Source organism: Sorex fumeus, unplaced genomic scaffold, assembly GCF_029834395.1.
Source record: "Sorex fumeus unplaced genomic scaffold, SorFum_2.1 ptg000043l, whole genome shotgun sequence".
Classification (NCBI taxonomy): Eukaryota; Metazoa; Chordata; class Mammalia; order Eulipotyphla; family Soricidae; genus Sorex; species Sorex fumeus.
In genome coordinates this window covers 45,921,136-45,941,475 of record NW_026606100.1, presented here as the reverse complement: position 1 = coordinate 45,941,475, position 20,340 = coordinate 45,921,136, and the positions used below count along the sequence as shown (strand labels likewise).

At 41.2% G+C, this 20,340-nt stretch overlaps 1 protein-coding gene across 5 annotated transcripts in view; it reads left to right on the top strand.

Annotated features, from left to right (window-relative positions):
* SHTN1 (shootin 1) overlaps positions 1–20,340 on the top strand; it is a 118,049-nt gene that overhangs the window by 68,813 nt on the left and 28,896 nt on the right. For all 5 annotated transcript variants that reach the window (XM_056120682.1, XM_056120683.1, XM_056120684.1 and 2 more), the window contains 3 exons: positions 370–469; positions 9,829–9,911; positions 17,932–18,041. In XM_056120682.1, coding sequence (XP_055976657.1) covers positions 370–469; positions 9,829–9,911; positions 17,932–18,041 — 293 coding nt within the window. The remainder of the gene's footprint in view (positions 1–369; positions 470–9,828; positions 9,912–17,931; positions 18,042–20,340) is intronic.

Genomic DNA, 20,340 nt, shown 5'->3' with positions numbered 1-20,340 from the left:
TTGGGTCGGCCATGTTGGCTGTGTGCAAGGCAAATGCCCTACCACTGTGCTATCGAGTTAAATGCTGGCTTGAGTGCAGCATGCTTTAGTTTGACCCCTGACACTGCTTATGGTGCCCTGAGCACTGTGAAAAGGAATTCCTAAGTACTGCTGGGTGTACGCCTCCTCCTGCCCCGCCACCAAAGAAAAGAAAAGAAATAGAAGTAAAACAATGAAGTAAAATTCAAACAGGGGAAAAAATTAAACACATTTTGTAGTTTTATATAGAAACTTCTGACTTTGAGAGAAATTATGCTTTTGTCTTTACCTGTGTAAGAAGTGTTGAGTTACTGATTTCAACCCTTTTCTGGTTATTTACTTTCTGTGCAGTTGACGAACTTCAGAAACGGGTGAACCAGTCTGAGAACTCAGTACCTCCTCCACCCCCTCCACCACCGCCTCTCCCTCCGCCTCCTCCCAACCCTATCCGGTAAGCTCGTCCAGGAAAACTGCTCGGAACCAGATGCCACTGCACCCTGATTTCACCCTGTTTTATGTAAGGAATAAAGAAACAGAAAACACTGGCTTGAAGGCCCAGTGTGGCTCAGTGGTCAGTGCTTGTCCTGCAAACTCCAAGCTGCGTGCTCATGTGCTAAGTTGATTGCAGCACCACTAATGGGATTCTGGACATCACTGTAGCACTGTAGCACTGTCCTCCCATTGTTCATCGATTTGCTCGGGTGGGCACCAGTAACATCTCCAATGTGAGACTTGTTGTTACTGTGTTTGGCATATTGAATATGTCACGGGTAGCTTGCCAGGCTCTCCAAGAGGGGCAGAGGAATCGAACCCCGGTCGGCTGGGTCGGCTGTGTGCAAGGCAAATGCCTTACCGCTGGGCTATTGTTCCAACCCCAACATCACAAAGGGATGATTATCTGGCGTATCACAACCAACTGTGTATGCTCCCAGGCAGCACAGTGACAGCAAAACTAAGGGAAAAGGAGGAAAGAAAACAAGGTATTGACTTTTTTTAGGAAGGGGTGTTTGGGCCACACTCAGGGCTGCTCAGGACTTACCCCTGCTGGTGTTTTGTGGACCATATGTGTAGGTGCTCCCGATCGAATCTGGGAGTCCAGCAGGTAGGGTGCTTGCCTCGCATGTGGTCAACCCAGGCTTGCTCTCATATGGTCCCCTGAGTTCCCCAGGAGTGATTCCCAGAGTGAGTAGCCAGGAGTAAGCCCTGAGCGCTGCCAAGTGTTGCCCAAAACCAAAACCAAAGCAAAACGCTGGGGTCAACCGCATGCAAAGGCACATACTCACCTCCAGTACTCCCCACAATACTGGCTTTGACTGCATTATTATTATTGGAGGAGTATAAAAAAGTATGAAATATATCTTCTAGTATCCATTTCTTTCAGAGAATTTTCTAAAAGTACATAATTTCTGCCCTCTTTTTTTTTTTTTTGTAATTGATATAAAGAAAAGGATCTTAAAAATCGCTGGAAGTCTTGTGGAAGAGCACTTGGGTTGCATGTGCAACCCTCGAGTTCCATCCCTGGCACCCGAGCACTCTGGTGGCTGTGGTTGGCACCCTGACCCCTGCCCAGCAGCCTGGTGGTTGTGGACCGCACTACAACTTGGAAAAAAAAAAAAAGCCTAGGTTAGAGAGATAGTACAATGGGTAGGGTACTTGCCTTGCATGTGGTTGCTGACCTGGGTTTGATCCCTGGCATCCCATATGGTCCCCAGAGCACCGCCAGGAGTGGTTCCTTAGTGCAGAGCCAGGAGTACCCCCTGAACATCGCTGGGTCTGGCCCCAAAACCTGGTAAAGCATTAAGCATTCCTGTGGTCTCAAGTCTTGTTTCTTTTTTTTTTTTTTTTCTTGAGAGGTGATAGGGGATTTGGGCCACACCTGGTGGTGGTCATCTCTGCCTCTTTGATCAGGAGTGACTGTTGTGGTGCTCAGGACCATATGCCACGCTGGGGGATTTAAACCAGGGTTGAAGCCTGTAATGCAAGTCCCTTCCTTCCACCGAGTGAAGGATTGTCCGGTGTGCATCATCCTGGTCAGTGCAGTAACAAGAGGAAGGGAAAAGAAATAAAAATACTCTCTCTGACCCTGGTTTCTAGAGTGTTCTTTTTGTGGTAGATGTTTGAATCCCAAACCAGGAACTAGACTTTTTTTTTTATACTTCTGTTACTGAAAAGTGTGAGATTTTCTTTTTTTCTCTTTTAGTTTTTAAATTTTAGCCCATGATATTATGGTTTCCTTTAATGGTGAGACCAAGGAATTTTGGGCTTCTTGGAATGTTTCCATCTTTTTCTCTCACTAATTTGAATTTGAAAAGTTCTGGTTTATTTATTTAAAAAAAAAACAAAAGTACTAAACTCAGTTAAAACTTAACAGTACTGATTGTTATGAGCAGTAATTAATTTAAAAGAACTAGGGAGCTGGAGCGATAGCACAGCATGTAGGGCGTTTGCCTTGCTTGTGGCCGACCTGGGTTCGATTCCCAGCATCCCATATGGTCCCCTGAGTACTGCCAGGAGTAATTCCTAAGTGCAGAGCCAGGAGTCACCCCTGAGCATTGCTGGGTGTGACCCAAAATTAAAAGAACTAATTGTTTTTGTCCCAAGCATTCCAGTTAAACTTTTAATAATGCTGAATGTTATGTTGAATTCTATAGATATCAAATGTATAAACAAAAATTCACTACTTGGGAGCTGGAGATAATCATAGTATAGTTGGCAAGGTGTTTGCTTTGTATGTGGCTAACCCAGATTTGATCCCCAGCATCACCCACATATAGCCCTCTGAGCACTGTCAGGAGTGAGTCCCTGAGCAGAATCGGGAGTAAACATTGGGGAACATCGGGTATTCCCCTCGACTCCCTCAAAAAAAGATAATTTACTTGATCTAAACACTACAGTAACCTTATGATACTGTAGCTTTGCTTAGTATTTTAAACCTATGGGCCCCTTAGAATGAAAAAACTTTTTTTTAGTGATTTTTTTTCATTTCATCATCCAGAATTATATAAGACAACCTACGTGAGGTGGGCTCAGCTTGCTTCTTGGTGTTAGTTATTTTTTGTATATTTCATTCTTGAAAAATGTTCTATAAAACTTTGCTAGGTTTTTGCCTTTCATTAACTCGTGTGATTTGTTTAATCCTTTGCACTGAGAGACCATTTAGTCATACTTTGCACCTTGTGGATCCATCTGAATAGAATGTGTGGCTTGTCCCTCCCACACAACTGTGGAAATGGGGCTTTGCTTTTTAAAAGTATTCTCATTAGTTCCCCTTACTGTGTATGACATGACACAGTCTAATTTAAGCCACTGAATTAGTTAAGGCAAAATAAGTTTTATACGTGATCAATCCAAGAGTCCAGTGAAAGAATTTTAGGCATTTTAAATTCTTTCTCTCCTTGGTAGCTAAAGCTGGTAGCTAAAACTCTGCTTTTGACATTTAAAGTAAGAAATTCATCACTTTGATCTTTCACAAACTTCTAGAATTTTGAGATAATACAAAAGGTCACTGAGGAGGGAGAACTACCGGAATGAAATTTTAATTTTGCCTTTTTAGCCTTTATGTTTTAGTCTGAGAACTCTTGAGAGGCCCTGAAATGAAAAGCAAAGTAGCACCTAAAATAGAATACTTTTCTAACGATAAATTTATAGTTACAATGAGAAATGAATGTAAATTTGGATTATGTATACCTAAGGGATGAATTCTTTTGCTTTATACATATGTGGGGTTTTTCTTTAAAGAAGTTTTTCTTTGACTAGGATCAATTATTTTTAACTCAAAGGACTGCATTGCCTGCCTTGCGTGTAGGAGGCCTGTTTCAATTCCTGGCATTGCATGGTTCTCCCACCTCCGCCCCCAAAGATATAATTTCTTACTACAAAAAGAGTTGGTTTTTTTTTTTTGGTTTTGTTTTAGTACAGAGTGTTTTCTTTTCAAGAAACATATTTTGTTATGGATTGAGTTTCACTGAACTTGGAATTCAATTAATCAGGATTTTTCAACTTTGTTCCTGAGAAATGGAAGGAGAGTGGAAGATGAAGGTCTGGTGAATTCTTGGTTTGTGTTCTTGCAAGCTTTTATCTTTGTCTGGTTTTTTGGACAGCCAGGCAGTGCTTGGAGGACCAGGCCTGGCAGTGCTTGAGGGACCAGGCTTGGCAGTGTATGGGGGACAGCCTGATGGTGCGTGGGGGACCTGCCATACTAGGGATTGAACCCACAGCTCTAGCATGGGCTCTGCCCTTTAAGTGATCTCAGCAGGCTGGACCTCTGATTTCTTTACATAAGTTTCTTTCTTTCCCCTCTTCTTCCTGCCCGTTTGACTTAGAGGAGAAGTGGGTGAGAAAACAGAGGAAGAAGGTAACCTTGGTTCTTTTTTACTAATAAAAGTAGGACTGGTCACAGGCATGTATGACTCATGGGGAATGTGTTAGAGTTCTCCAGAGGAACTGAATCAAGTGTGTGTGTGTGTGTGTGTGTGTGTGTGTGTGTGTGTGTGTGTATGTGTGTGTGTGTGTTCAGATACACTTCTGTATGAGATTTGTTCTAACGACTTGACGGTCACCAGATCTGCAGAGTGACTAGCATTGGCAGAGAAACAGCCTGTGGTATTGTTCAGGTCCTAAGGTTTCCAGGCTTAACATCAGGAGGAAGCAGTATTCCACCTTAATTCTAATCTGAAAGCAGGAAAAGGCTGATGTTCTCATTCAAAGAGGAATGATCTCTTTTGAAGAGGCAGAAAACATACCCCTTCCTCCTTTCCTGGGCAATTTCCATATTATGTTCTGTCAGGATAGGAAAGATACCCAGAATAGTGTTTGATCATGCATCTGAACACCCCATGACCTTCTCAGGTCGAAATAAAATTAGCCATCACAGTGAGCATGAAGAATACTTCTTGAAGAACTTTCTTTTTTAATTTTAGCCACTGTGATTTATAATTTTACAATACTGTCAATGGCAGGGTCTTACACATACAATATTCCAACAGCAGACCCTCCACTATAGTGCCTCCACTATAGTTCCCTCAATTCACCAGTTACCCTGCCACCCCCTCCCCATCTTCTCACCACTCCTACTCTACCCCCACCTTTCTTTGCCCAAATAAACTCCATTCTGTAGACAAGTTCTTAGATGCTGTGCTTTGGGACATTTCTTGTTTCCTTATTGTGGGTTTTTATAATCTACCTATAAGAGAGATCATTCTGTAGTTCTCTCCCTCTCTCCTGAATGACTTTGCTCAGCATGATATACTCCTGTTCCCTTCACATAGTGGCAAATTGCATGATTTTGTCTTTTCTTATAGTCAGGTAGTATTCCATTATATAGATATAGATACAGATACAGATATAGATATAGATATAGATATAGATATATCACTGTCACTGTCCTCCCATTGTTCATCGATTTGCTCGAGCTGGCCCAGTAACGTCTCCATTGGAGACTTTGTTGTTACTGTGTTTGGCATATGGAATACATCACTGGAACAATACGTGGGCTGGAGCGATAGCACAGCGGTAGGGCATTTGCCTTCCATGCAGCCAACATGGCTGACCCGAGTTCGATTCCTTCATCCCTCTCGGAGAGCCCGGCAAGCTACCGAGAGTATCTCGCCCGCGCGGCAGAGCCTGGCAAGCTACCCGTGATGTATTCAAGATATATATATATATATATGTACATATATATATCTGTATGTGGGCTGGAACGATAGCACAGCAGGTAGGGCATTTGCCTTGCATGCAGCCAGCCCGGCTGAGCCGGGTTTGATTCCTCTGTCCCTCTCAGAGAGCCCGGCAAGCTACCGATAGTATCTTGCCCGCATGGCAAAGCCTGGCAAGCTACCCATGATGTATTCAATATGCCAAACACAGTAACAAGAAGTCTCAAAATGGAGACGTTACTGGGCCCACTCAAGTAAATCAATGAACAATGGGAGGACAGTGCTACAGTGCAGTGCTATCTGTATGTATACAGATATATGGGCTGGAACGATAGCACAGCGGGTAGGGCGTTTACCTTGCACGCGGCCGACCCGGGTTCTCACAATGGAGATGTTACTGGTATCCGCTTGAGCAAATCGATGAACAATGGGAGGATAGTGCCACAGTGCTGTACAGATATATATATGTGAATGTATAATATATATGTATATATTATACATTCATTATCCTTTATCTGTTATTGGGCATTTGGGTTGTTCAAGATCTTGATTATCATGAACATTGTTGTAATGAACATAGGAGCACAAATTAGTTCCTTTTCTGGGTAGAGTATTTTGCTCCTCTGGGTTGTTGCCTAAAAGTGGTCATGCTGGGTCATATGGAAACTCAATTCTGGTCTTTTCAGATTGTCCATATCGTTTTACAGAAAGGTTGAACTAGTGAAAATTCCCACCAGCAACCTATAAGGGTTTCTTTTATCCCACATCTATGCCAACACTGGTTTTTTTTCGTTCTTGTTGGTGCGCACTGGTCTCAATGGTGTGAGGTGGTATTTCATTGCATTTTCCTCCTGATCAGTGATGCAGTGCATTTTTTTTTCTGCAGCTCTTGGCTATCTGTATGTCTTCTTTGAGGAAGTTTTTATTCATCTCTTCTCCTCTTTTGTTTAATGGGGTTGGTTGAGAACTTCAAGGTGACTATTCTCTGTTCCTTCTTGGTAGAACACTTGGTTGGAGATTTTATCTGTTCTGCTGAAATGGCTGTGAAATTGAGCAATTTTAGCCAGAGGTTTGTTTATTGGCCAGTTCTCTTATCCTGGTCTTCTCCTCTCACCTCTTTTTATTCCACCAGTCTCATTTTTTCTTTAAACTAATCTCAGTTTTTCTTTTTTTGACTAATTGTTTTTCCAAGTGATTTTCCTTTGGGCACCATATTTGTTTCCAACACTTACATCATCTCAGATATTTAAAATTAGTAACTTCTGTCATTGACTAATGTTGTACACATTGAGAGAATTCCTATAATTTCCCTTAGCTGGTGATAACTCAAATATCTACCGCAGTGGATAAACTCACCTTGGGAAACTAATAAAGTATACATCAATGAATATGAATTCAATTTAGTTACACAAAATACCATGTATGCATTTTATAAAAGCAATGGAGCATCAGAAGAATAAGGTATGAATGTAGTAAAATTCCAATTATCTACAAAACAGGCCATTATTTATACTTATCATAGTTTAGAGATGTAGTTCAAAAAAGGTTTTTCTCTAATAGAAGGAAATAACTAACACAAAAGTGAGTATAGTGATTAAGGAGGAAAATGTTTGGAGAAATGAAGGAAGCAAAGGATTCCAGGGTGTCTGTAATTGTTTTATTTTTTGATTTGCATGTTCATTACATGGATGTTCACTTTATACTATTTTTCAACTGTATGTATATAGGTTTGGGAGCTGGAATGATTGCACAGCGGGTAGGGTGTTTGCCTTGCATGCGGCCAACCTGGGTTCTATTCCCCTGTCCCTTGCAAAGAGCCCAGCAAGCTACTCAGAGTATCCCGCTTGTACGGCAGAGCCTGGCAAGCTCCCCGTGGCGTATTCGATATGCCAAAAACAGTAACAACAAGTCTCACAGTGGAGACGTTACTGGTGCCCACTTGAGTAAATTGATGAACAATGGGAGGACAGTGCTACAGTGCTACTATATAGGTTTGTGTATATTTACATATACTAAAGAAATCTTCTAGCTACCTCAAAAATGTCCTCAGTATCATTCTTTTTGTTTGTTTGTTTGCTTTTGTTTTGGGGGTGGGTGCTTACTCAGCAGCACTCAGGACTTGCTCCTGTCTCTGTGCTCAGGAATCACTTGTAGTGGGTTCTGGAGGATACTATGGGAATGCTTGGGGTCAAACCCAGGGCAGATGCATACAAGGTAGGTGCCCAATATATTGTATTATCGCTGCAGCTCCTTTTAAAATTTATCTGAGAAAGACAGAATAAAGGTAAAGGTAAAGGCCCTCCCGTTGATCGTCTATTTGCTCGAGCGGGCCCAGTAACGTCTCCATTGGAGACTTTGTTGTTACTGTGTCTGGCATATCGAATACTCTCGGTAGCTTGCCGGGCTCTCCGAGAGGGGCGGAGGAATCGAACTCGGGTCGGCCATGTTGGCCGCTTGTAAGGCGAACACCCTACCACTGTGACTTGAGAAAGACAGAATGGGAAGCTAAATTAAAGAATGGGAACAGCATACTGGTGACTCAAAGAAAAGGGCCATTTGATATGCACTTAGTCAGATATAGAACACCCCCAGATTTCTTTATCACTACAAAGTTTAGATTCCTTTAACTTCTCACTTTTACTTTTCAATGATGCTGCTGGGGCCCAGCCATTTAGTCACACCTGACAGTGCTCTGGTGGCTATGCAGTGCTAGGGATCAAAACTCAGTGCCTCATGCATGGAGAATTTGTCCTTCAGTCCTCTGAGCTATTTCCCTGGACCTCATTATGGTCATCTCCCTTATAATTGCCTGGTCTTAAAGTTCCCAAACACAATGAAGAACTTCCCACAGAAGCCCAGGAAGTTTGTAGACCTTACCAAACAATTACAAAGATTTTTTTTTTCATTGCATATAACTTGCCTTCTTTGGACTCATCATGGCCCCCAAAACAATTGTCTTCACAACCAGAAAGTCTACTTTATAGAGGACTTTAAAATAAGCATATTCCTTAAGGAAGAATTAAAAAAATGCAAACCTTTACTGGCTCATTTTTTCCCATTTTGTCAACTCAAGGCGATGATAGATATTGTCCAGTGTTTACCATCCCATAGTAGTGGTGTTGGGGGGGGGGCCTCTGCTTACCCTCTCAAAACTCTCGGGATTGACACCACCTATGGTGGTTCTGAGAAGAATTTCAAGAGTGCTTTTGTTTTTGTTTTTTTGTGGAGGTTGGGGTTAACATGTAAAGATTACAAAGAAGTACTCTATTTTTCATAAGAATTTTTGTACATATTTACATGTATACAGAATATATGTTCCACTTGAACAGTTTTGTAACTGCCTTGGTGTACAAGTGCAAATTATTTTTCAGTAAAATACACAGAAGAAGGATCATTGGCTCACAGGACATATGCATCTTTAGCCCCAGGAGATAACAGCAGTTTTCTTGAACGGTTCTATCCATTTCTATACCCTCTTCAGTTTAAGAACTGCTGTAGATTTATAAATACAAATCTACCAAGATTCAGTATTATCAGACTTAATATTTTTTGCCAATTTGATGAGTATGGGTAATATCTCCGGGTTTTGCTTTTTCTACTACCTAATGAAACACTCTTTCTGTATGTATCTTGGGAATTTGGATATCCTCTTCTATAAACTTAATAGATTTTGAAAACATGGATCAGGGAAATGGTGGCTTAATACATTTTTTTCTTGAGTAATCCATGCCTTGCAATTGAAGTATTTTATGCCTATATTTTACAAATATTTACTGAAGACCTCCCTATTTTTTCCATCCTTCCATTTCTCTCAAAAGTATTATGTAGAAAGCTATTTCTGAATTTTAGTTGTGGTTACTAAAATTGCTCACATGTCTGTTTTACTCGGTAGATATTTGTGCCTTACATTAATAATTAAAGCAGTCATTTTCTTCCCAAAATGAGTATGATTTTTACACTGAAAGGAATGAGTTATCTTGCGCTTCCTTAAGGTCGTTTAAAGTTTAATTAATTTAAAGTGGAAAGGTAGATGATTTAAATTCTAGCTATCCTATTTATGCATATAGAGAAGAATTGGTGTATTTACAGATAATTATGTTCTTGAATTATAAAACAACTAGTAATTTTCCTGGTCATTTTTGTCATGCTCCCAAAGATCCCTGATGTCTATGATCCGGAAGCGATCCCATCCCAGCGGCAGTGGTGCTAAGAAAGAAAAGGCAGCTCAGCCGGAAACAAGTAAGCCTCGTCCCCATACGTTTTCTTTCTGCCGGTGACGGTGTTTTTGTAACACACGTGTTCGTTGAGTCCTTTGATGGTAGTATGTATCGTGGGAGAAATATGAAGAACTTTATAGCCGTAAGAACGGGCCAGGTAGCCATCATTGCTTTTAAATTGCTTATTATAGAGGGTAAGCATCCACCCGCATTGCTGTAAGAGGAGATATGCTTGGGAATGTTTTTTTCATTAAGGGAACAAGGTACTTTGGGTCTAAAGAAAAGAGAGGAAGTAGTTCCAAAGGAGAGATTAGGGGAAAGGCTTTGTAGAGTCGAAAGCCAGTGAACCGAGACTTTTTTCAGGCACCACTCCCTGGTACCCCAGTGCTATGTACTGGAGGTGCTGAGCGAGGGAGACGGGAAGTAAACAACTAATTATCAAATTAAGCATTATTTAAGTGCAATTTTTGATCAGTGGAGAGGGAGTGCACATTTCTAAGAGATTACGGAGGTGGACTGCTGGGAACTGAGAGCTGTGAGTGGCTGTGGATTTGGAAAGTGTTCAGGAGAAAAGCAGCTCCTTGGAGGAGCAGCAGAGTCAGAGGTCCCAGTGGAGAAAGAGACCTGGGCATACTGGGAAACTGGAAAAAGTTTCAGATTACCTGAACATGGGGCACAAGACAGGGGGGGGGGGGGGGTCTGGTAGGGAACAGGTTCGGGTTCTATTTCTGAAGACTTTGATCAGGATCTTGAAATTGATTGTTGGAACAGTGGAAGTTTTAAGTGTGTGTGTGTGTGTGTGTGTGTGTGTGTGTGTGTGTGTTGGGGTTGAGGAGTAGTTATAATGAGATTTGTCTTTTTTTTTTCTTTTTTGGGTCATACCTGGCATTGCAGAGGGGTTACTTCTGGCTCATGCACTCAGGAATTACTCCTGCTGGTGCTTGGGGGACCATATGGGATTCTGGGAATCAAACCCGGGTTGGCCACGTGCAAGGCAAACGCCCTACCCACTGTACTATTGCTCCAGCCCCGAGATTTGTCTTTGATTGATTAATTTTTAATAATAACATCTTCAGTGGGCTGGAGCGATGGCACAGCAGTAGGGAGTTTGCTTTGTATGTGGCTGGCCCAGCCGACCAAGGTTCAATTCCTCCCCCACACTCAGAGAGCCCAGCAAGGTACCGAGAGTACAGGTACCACGGCAAAGCCTGGCAAGCTACCCGTGACGTATCCAATATACCAAACACAGTAACAAGTGTCACAATGGAGATGTTACTGGGCGCGCTCGAGCAAATTGATGAACAAGGGGAGGATAGCGCTACAGGATAGTGCTAGTGCTACCATCTTCAGTGAGAGAGAACAGAGGATGGATAATAAAGGGATGAGAGTGGCAGAGGGGCCACAGTCAGCGTCCTTAACATCAGAGCTGATGGAGATTTAGCTGAAGGCAGCTAGCCGTTGAGTCCCAGGGCTGTGGTTCATTGGCGAGGTAGGTGCTGAGGATAGCACAGAGAGGCCAGGAAGGAGGAAGAAGGACCTGTCCCTTGAGCCGAGGCTCTGGGATCCTAGAAGTAGAGCCTGTTGACCAGCTATGGGTACAGCTCAGAGAAGGCCAACAACCAAAGCCAAACACTAATGTTAGAACATTGATGCCTGAGAACTGTCAAACCCAAATTAAAGTCAGAAATTCAAGCCAGTGAGGCACCAGCCACAGGAGATGGACCCGGGTCAGTCCCATACATTCGCAAATGTTTTCTTGCATCTATCCTGACCTCAGAGTTTCTGTCTTCCCTTGAACCCTTTTTGCATCACTGGGCATGCGGTCTTTTGGGGTCATAGTTGTAATCACATTTTTTTCCATCATAGGACATTTCCCTGTTTCTCCCCGCATCTGAACAGAATACAAGCACTATAGTCTGCTTATAGACAGTGTTTTCTGCTTTTGCTTTATACTCAGTGTTTGTGGCAGCTGTCCCACCTGTGGCTGGACCATGACCTCTGTGCCCCCTCAACATTTGCTGCTGTCTTTCTTCATGCCGGAATTGTCCGCCTGCCTTTTTTTCTTCAGGTGAAAGCTTTCTCAAAGCAACGCACTAGTCTAATCCACGTCCCCCCATACAGGTTCCAGGAAAATTGTGTGTTCCTGCTCCTCCTGGCCCTCCACTCATCTATTAGTAGTCCTATTAGTAACGACAAATAAAGGACTTGTTGCTCCCTGTGTGTTGCTAGAGCTTTTTGTTTCAAATCTTATTTCAGTAACGTTCCAATATCCCACCCACCAGCTTCTGCTCTAGTGTTTGTTTTGTTCTCTTGCTTAAACAGATTGCAAACCCTTTGAGTGTTTGGCCCTCCTACAGCTTCCTTGCATATTAAATGAAAAGAAATTTAGATTTGGTGTTTATTATCAGGAACCTCTGAGCACCATGACAGACTAAAGCTGTTTTGTTCATCCCTAAGCATTGACTTTCGTGCCTATTTCCTGCAGCCCGTTGGAATCTATTCCTCTGTGTGGTAATAGGACTGAGAGTCCTTTTCTTCTTTGTGGAAGGCATGACAGAATTCAGAAGAGTCACTTGTGATTTTCAGATCAACCCTCCTTCTGGTTTTCTCCCTATATAAGCCTTCCTGGACACTATACATAAAATGAAAAGATTTTGTTTCCATCTTATTTTGGTACAGTTGGAAGATTTCAGAATAAAGTGATTTTTCTCTTCTAAATGAATTTCATTACCAGTTTGTCAATTTCACAGTAACATTCAGTTAAAAAAAATCTGGAACTGACAAGCTCAGTGTTAGAAGCTATCTAATTTTCCATATCAAAGTGGTGTTTTCTTTGCTATTGACTATTCATAATGTGGAATTGTTTTCTCCTGCCTCCTTCTCTATAGGATTGGACATTGGAAATCTAAGTAGAGTGACTAATAAAGAATTTGCTCAGGAAATTTCAAGTTTGAGTGATCTTTGGCTCCCCAGAGCCCAAGAAACTCTGTATCCTAAAAGACCCCATTTGCTGCTAATCACAGGGATTGACCTCTGGGTTCCCTGAGCACCATTTGGGAGGATTTTCCCTGCTGCGCCCCCATCCCCAACCACCCTGCCTTAAATGACATATAGCACAAAACCCCTCCTTGTGTGGCAGGAGTGTTCGTGAAATTTTCTGCAACATGAATGGAACTATCGCTGGAGTGATAGCACAGCGGGTAGGGCGTTCCCCTTACAAGCGGCCAACATGGCCGACCCGAGTTCGATTCCTCCGCCCCTCTCGGAGAGCCCGGCAAGCTACCGAGAGTATCCGATATGCCAGACACAGTAACAACAAAGTCTCCAATGGAGACGTTACTGGGCCCGCTCGAGCAAATCGACGATCAATGGGAGGGCCTTTACCTTTGGGCTGGAGCGATAGCACAGCGGTAGGGCGTTCGCCTTACAAGCGGCCAACATGGCCGACCCGAGTTCGATTCCTCCGCCCCTCTCGGAGAGCCCGGCAAGCTACCGAGAGTATTCGATATGCCAGACACAGTAACAACAAAGTCTCCAATGGAGACGTTACTGGGCCCGCTCGAGCAAATTGACGATCAACGGGAGGGCCTTTACCTTTACCTTTACCTTATGAATGGAACTAGAAAATGTCATGTTAAATGAAATAAGCTAGAAGTACGAACACAGAATGATTTCACTTATATGTGGTATTGAGAATAACTGGATGAGGAAATGCAGTGGTTTAAAGGGGGATACCTGGATTTCCCTTGGCCTAAGAGTTTAGGGAGGAGAAGAAAAGAAATAGGGTGAAGGGAAAGAGAAGAGATGGATGAGAAGCAATGGGGGCAGGGGTTGAGAAGATTCAGGTACATCGGTGGTGTTAAGGAATGATAAGCTAAATAGCCATACCACAAAGTCAACAACTGAAATCACGAGACCCAAACTTTAATAATCAAACTTAAAAGATGCCTGTCAAGATGGCAGACTGTGACTGGGTGGGGTGGGGGGTAGGAGAGGCAACCTGAGAACACTGGTGGAGGTAAGTTGACACTGACGGTGGGATCAGTGATGGAACATTGTATGTCAAAAACCTAACTGTGAATAAGTTTGTAATTCATAGTGCTTTATCGCAATAAAAATTTTTGGGGCAAAGTAAAGATTGATGAATATATATGTGTGTGTGTATATATATATATATATATATATATATATATATACTGCTATATACTGATTAATGTATGATGAATCAATGTAGAGCATCAAACCTTGGAATCCACTGTGACATTTAGTTTAAACTTCTAACACAGACACCAGTCTCTGTCACTGTGCTTTCTTATTTTAATATCTTTTTATATATATTTGGTATATTTTTACAGATCTTGTCAATGGAGAAACAATTATTTTTCATTATGTCTCTGGAAACGTTTGTTGGGGAAGGTCTATGGAGTATTTTAGAACTAAGTTTAAGGTTTGGAGATAAATTTTTACAAACTTTGAGGTTGCTATCTCTAATTTTAGTAAAAAATGCCCTCATTAGCTAAGTTCTGCAATTTTAGAGGTATGCCTGATGTTTCTCTTATGTTTAGGTGTTTGAATGTCGATATTTTAACCTCAGTTTGCTAATGTGTAGAATGGAAATAGTGGCCAGTCTCCCTTCCTGCAGCTGTTGTAAGAGTCAGCCAGTCTCATGACATGTTAAGTATGTAGACTATTACTGAACACATAGAAAATATTCAAAATGTTAACTAGGAAGAAAAAGGGACAATGTTCTAACCCTACTTTGGTGAAACTCATTCAACCATAGTGCATTCTTGAGAAGTTCTGTACAGTGTGGCAGCATAACATTTTTTAAATGACTCATTTTCAAAACGGCAGTGAAAAAAAAAAAGGAATCCTGTGAAATTTAGAAACCCATTTTAGTTCCTCTAGGTAACAAGGGTTTACTGGGCAACAAAGAGACTGCTCTGTATTTTTTTTTTTAAGCTAACTTATTTTTCAGTTGGGTCTTAAATTTTAAGCTTCAATTAATTACATGTAGCTTTACAATCTAAGACTGACCTTGAGGTACTAACTCAAAGAACATTTGATTTTATTTTCCTGTGGCAGTTCAATAACATTAGACCTGTTGTCTTCATTTGTCCCTTTTCTTAAATCTCCAGTATCCTGCATATTTCCATTGTCCCCATGATTACATGCTTTTGTAAGACAATTACCAACTGGGTTATTGCAGAAAGAATTACAAAACATACCACGAACTCTCTGTAGGTGATTCTTGCGGATTTATTAGAACTGCTTACTAGTTTAGAAGTTCATATAGATTGCTTTTTGCTAGCTCAGAAATAAGGGTTGGGTGAGAGAAAGCGTGTGTCACTAACCTAGCATTGCCCTTATATTGTGTTTGAGTGGGGAATTTGAGAAGTGTCATTTCTTTTCCTTAAGACCAATTAAGCCTTTACACTACAAAAAAGACCAAGAAACTAACGTCTGGTTTATAATCTGTGCACAATCGAGATAGTAGCACTTCTCTGAATTATCACTATGTTTCTGGCAAGCCAATATAAGCAACTACTTGAAATTCCTGCTATGTTAGATGCTGCAGCAGACTTGTATGGTGTTGGCCATAATTCTCCATCTGTCTGCCTTAATTAGTTTTTGTATGGTACATTTAATTGGGTTTCAGTTCTTCCTTACAGAGTACTAATCTGTTTGTAGGCGGTGTTCCTGTTTGCCAATGCATCTCTTCACAAAATGGCTACCTTTCTGAAAATAAAATGCTCTTTGAAGATTTTTTTTTTAATTCCCAAGAATAAGTTCCGTATTCATACGACTAGGTGCTTGCATGACAGATTTTGGTTTTAATTTTTTTTTACTTCAATAGGGTTAGCAAAAGCATGATGTAGTGCTTGAGTAGATATTCAGATATTGAGTGAATAGAGCAAATGGACGAATGAATGGATTTTTGTACTTTCCTTACCTGTCCCTGTATTGATAGTTTGTGAGCTATCAGCAGAAACTGCTCCAGAATATGTTTCTTAAGGGGCCATGATTGATCAGCCTCATTTGTGTGTTTTGACTTAAAGGATAAGTTCTGATTTTGGTGTCAAGTTTTCCATACTCTCTGCCCACTCCCCCACCCCAGCAACACCCCCCCCCACACACACACACACATCTTTTTGACGTTTGGATCTGAAAAATGTAATTTGAATAATGAGAAATTTTAATTTCCAGCAATCCTGAGGCTCGAGAAAGTACCTCCATTAGTTTTAAATTATATATTTTTAGATAACACTCTTTGTACTCAGGGCCATGTTGGAAAACCTAGGTGATATGATAGATGTAGCAGTGGTCCCATCACTGTGGTACTGCTGGAGATGAGGATGATGAAAGTTTCTGGCCTCTTTTAGACACTCCCCTGCATGTATGCATACAAGGAATAGCTCTCTGGGGAGAGTGAGGTCTGACTGTCTAGAAAAAGGAGCCATGATTTAGGCCTGTAACACAAAGCCTGCCATTACTGTTAATTAATTAACTAGGGAATATGGGTGTGATTGGCTTCATTTTGAGTCAGTCTTTTGAGACTTATTTCTGCTAAAAGAATAAAAAAAATGTCGATCCTTTTAAAAATCAATGTTAACAAGTCAGTCTGTAGATAGGTGTTTGAGTGCCAGGCAATGGTAGTGTCTAGTTAAGATACTAATTGGAAGGTTTTTGTAGAATTAGATGGAAGAAATACAAGAACTAGAACTGCATTGATAGTGATCAATGTTCTAAAATTGGTTCAGTGTTTTTGGTCAAACTATTCTGCAAAAGAGATTTCATTTCACTAGTCTGGTCAACAGATTTAAACCATACCCAAAGCAAACAAAAATGAGATTTAACCTATTACCACTTATCTTTTGACTGAATTTCTTAGTCCAAGGAAAGATTTCTTGGATATTTTCTTTTGGGGGCAGGAAAGGTAGACATATTTAGTATTCTCAGGCCTTTTTCCTGGCTTTGCGCTCAGAGATCACTCCTGGTGGGTTTGGGGGACCATATAGGGTGTCAGGGATGGAAACAGATTGGTCCTGTGCAAGGCATGTGTCTTACCTGCCATGTTATCACTCTGGCTCTATGGATCTTTTATTTTTTAAATGGAAATTTCATAGTTCTTCCTTTTAAGAGCTGAGTTCTTTGATATTCTCTAAGTTATGAAAATGTCTCTGAGGCAATTCAAATGGTTATTTGAAATTAGGTATAAAGTCGGTCTTTTACGACCTGGAGAAATTCAGGTGACGAATCATGCGAACAAAATGGAACAAAAATCTGCTTTAATTGTTTAATGTAGAGGTGTCAATATTTATTATCGAGCTAGAAAACTTTAGTCTTTAAATTTTGTTAGGTTAAGGTTAAGGTTAAGGCCCTCCTGTTGTTCGTCGATTTGCTCGAGCGGGCCCAGTAACGTCTCCATTGGAGACTTTGTTGTTACTGTGTCTGGCATATCGAATACTTCACGGGGAGCTTGCCAGGCTCTGCCGGCGAGATACTCTCGGTAGCTTGCTGGGCTGTCTGAGAGGGGCAGAGGAATCGAACTCGGGTTGGCCATGTTGGCTGCGTGCAAGGCAAACGCCCTACCACTGTGCTATCGCTCCAGCCCCTGTGCTATTCTTATTTTTAAAAGCAAACGTTCTATTAAAATGTTTTTGTTTCAGAATATCACATGACAGTCTTTTTTTGGGGGGTCCACACCTGGTAATGTCCTGACCTGTTTTCAGAAAACATTATAGGCAGTGCTCAGGGAACCATATGAGATGGTGGGCATAGAACCCGGGTCAGCCATGTGCAAGGCAAATGACCTACGTGCTGTACTATTGCTTCAGCTCTCACATGGTAGACTTTAGCCTCAGGAATTCATTGGTGCTCTATGACTATGTGAAAATTACTATGCTTAATTGCATAGTATAATCTTTCTGAGTTACCCAAAATAGAAAGTAGGGTTCTGAGGGTTTTTTTTGTTGTAGTTGTTTTGATTTTCTTTTTTGGTAACATAAGATGAATTTTTTTTCTGTGTATTTTTTGAATAGCTGAAGAAGTCACAGATCTGAAGAGGCAAGCAGTTGAAGAGATGATGGATAGAATTAAAAAGGGAGTTCATCTGAGACCAGTTAATCAGACAGCCAGACCCAAGGAAAAGGTACAGTATGATTACATGGTTTATTTCTCCTTGATGTTTCTTTTTTGAAGTGCAAAAATTTGAAATTTGATGAAAACTCCATCAAGACATCCAGATTTTAGGATGAGACTAATGTATCATAAAAGCTTTTGCTTCCATTTCAGAATGTTTTAGGAGATTCTTTTTGACTTGTGTAAACCTAAGACACTGTAGAAAGTAAGGACCCTCCAAATGGGCCATAGCTGTTGTTTCCCATAATTTGCAGTTCCTTCATATCATTCAGCGAATATTTAGTGAGTTTATACTATGTGCTAAGTATTGCGTTAGCTACTAAAGATCAAGTGGCAAATAAGAGAGACAAAAATCCTTGTGTTCCTGAGGTTTTCATGTTTGTGAGTAGAGAAAAGGGGAACATATAAATAATGCCAGTACACACCCAGGATAGTTTTTGAAAAATCGATTTGTATGATTGTTGTTTCTTCAATTTCACAAAACTATGCCACGTCAGTTCAAGAATAGTTTATGCACATATATCATTAGTTGTCTTCTGGACTGGTCTATATATGAGCCTAGTCCAGGATATTAGAGACAGTGAGAACTTCTAGTATTCTTCTCCCTTTCCTTTGTGTGTGTCCCATTTAAATAGACCCAGTGAATGAATCTTGACTCTTTTTTCTTGGAAAATGCTTTTATTTCTAATAAGATATTATCATAGTTTTTTTCTCTCTTCTTCTTTTTTTTTTTTTTTTTGCTTTTTTGGGTCATACCCAGTGATGCACAGGGGTTACTCCTGGCTCGTGCACTCGGGGGGCCATATGGGATGCTGGGAATTGAATCTGGGTTGGTCGCACACAAACACCCTACCCACTGTGTTATTTCTCCAGCCCCTCTCTCTTCTTTTTTTTCCCCCCTCTTCTTTTTAAAAATCAAAACTTTATGTTCTTGGGGCTGGAGAGATAGCACAGCGGGGTGCATGTGCCCAACCCAGGTTCGATTCCCAGCATCCCATATGGTCCCCTGAGCACCACCAGGAGTAACTCCTGAGTACAGAGCTAGGAGTAACCCCTGTGCATCACTGGGTGTAACCCAAAAAGCAAAAAAAAATAAATAAAATAAAAATAAAAAACTTTATGTTCTTTTTGACTTTCAAGTATGCCTCCTTTTGCTTAATGTCACCGAGTATAGTGACTGTTCAGTACAATTTTTCTGAACTTTAAAATATATCACTTTGTCATAGTTATCACTATGGCCAAACAAGACAGAGATCATCTGAGTGTTGGCCGTTCAAAGAGGGCCTGAAAGAGGTAAAGAATACTCAGCCTCAAGAGTAGACTTACATCTCGTGAAACGGGAGCTTTGGCCAGCCCTGTAGAGTGACTCAGTGTCATAAAAAATGCTCTGAAAGCAGTGTTCGAGTAAAGGGATGAGGAACAGGAAGAGAAGCTGAGAGTAGGGACCATCTGGCACAGCCCTTTTGTGGCTGCTGTCTAGTGTATGCATGAAGAGCCTGATTCTGGGGATCCAGGCAGACCCAAATTCCCAGACTTTTCTTCTCCACAAAAGGGGGATTGCCCCTGCCAAATCCAATGCACAGGGCTGTTGTCAGGATTCAATAGAATAAAGTTTGAAAACATTTTCAGGTGCAGGGGAATCTCTGAAAAGAATACATTTTTTTATGACTCTCCTATCACAATAATTATGGAAAGAATACGCGAAACCAGACTATTACTAGAGGAAAATGCAGTGTCATAAAGAAACAGAATTTGTTTAGGAAGAAAAATGTGGAAGAATTCTTAAATCATGAGCAATCAATGTTGCCTATGTCCTTCCGTTTTTCAGAATATCGCTCTGTTCTTTCCTCTTCCCCCCCCCCCCCCCTTTCTTGCCACAACTCTTTTCCACAGTTACACACTATTTAATGTCAATTCAAAATCTGGAAAGCAGCTGAACAAGGATCAGTGGACGACTGGGTTTTTCGCTGGTAATCATTAAACTGTGTAGACGTAGCGCTGAATGGCCTGGTCAGTAACCTTTAGAACAAATGGTCACTGCATGCTTGAGTTCAGACTTCTTCCCCCAGTACTATCAGTGCTTTCCTGACATATCACAAGTTATGACTAAGCCATCCGGACTTCAACAGGCCTATGCAGCCAGAGGCAACTTGAGTGGCAGGCCAACCTTTTGACTATGCCTTTGGCCAGGGCATTCAGTCAAAAGTCACCTGAACAGCTTGTCTAGAAAGGTCAAACCTGCTTTGATGATCCTTGATTAACTGCTAATTTTCTAAATTCCTTGATGTTGGCAGTTGTACTGGTGTGGT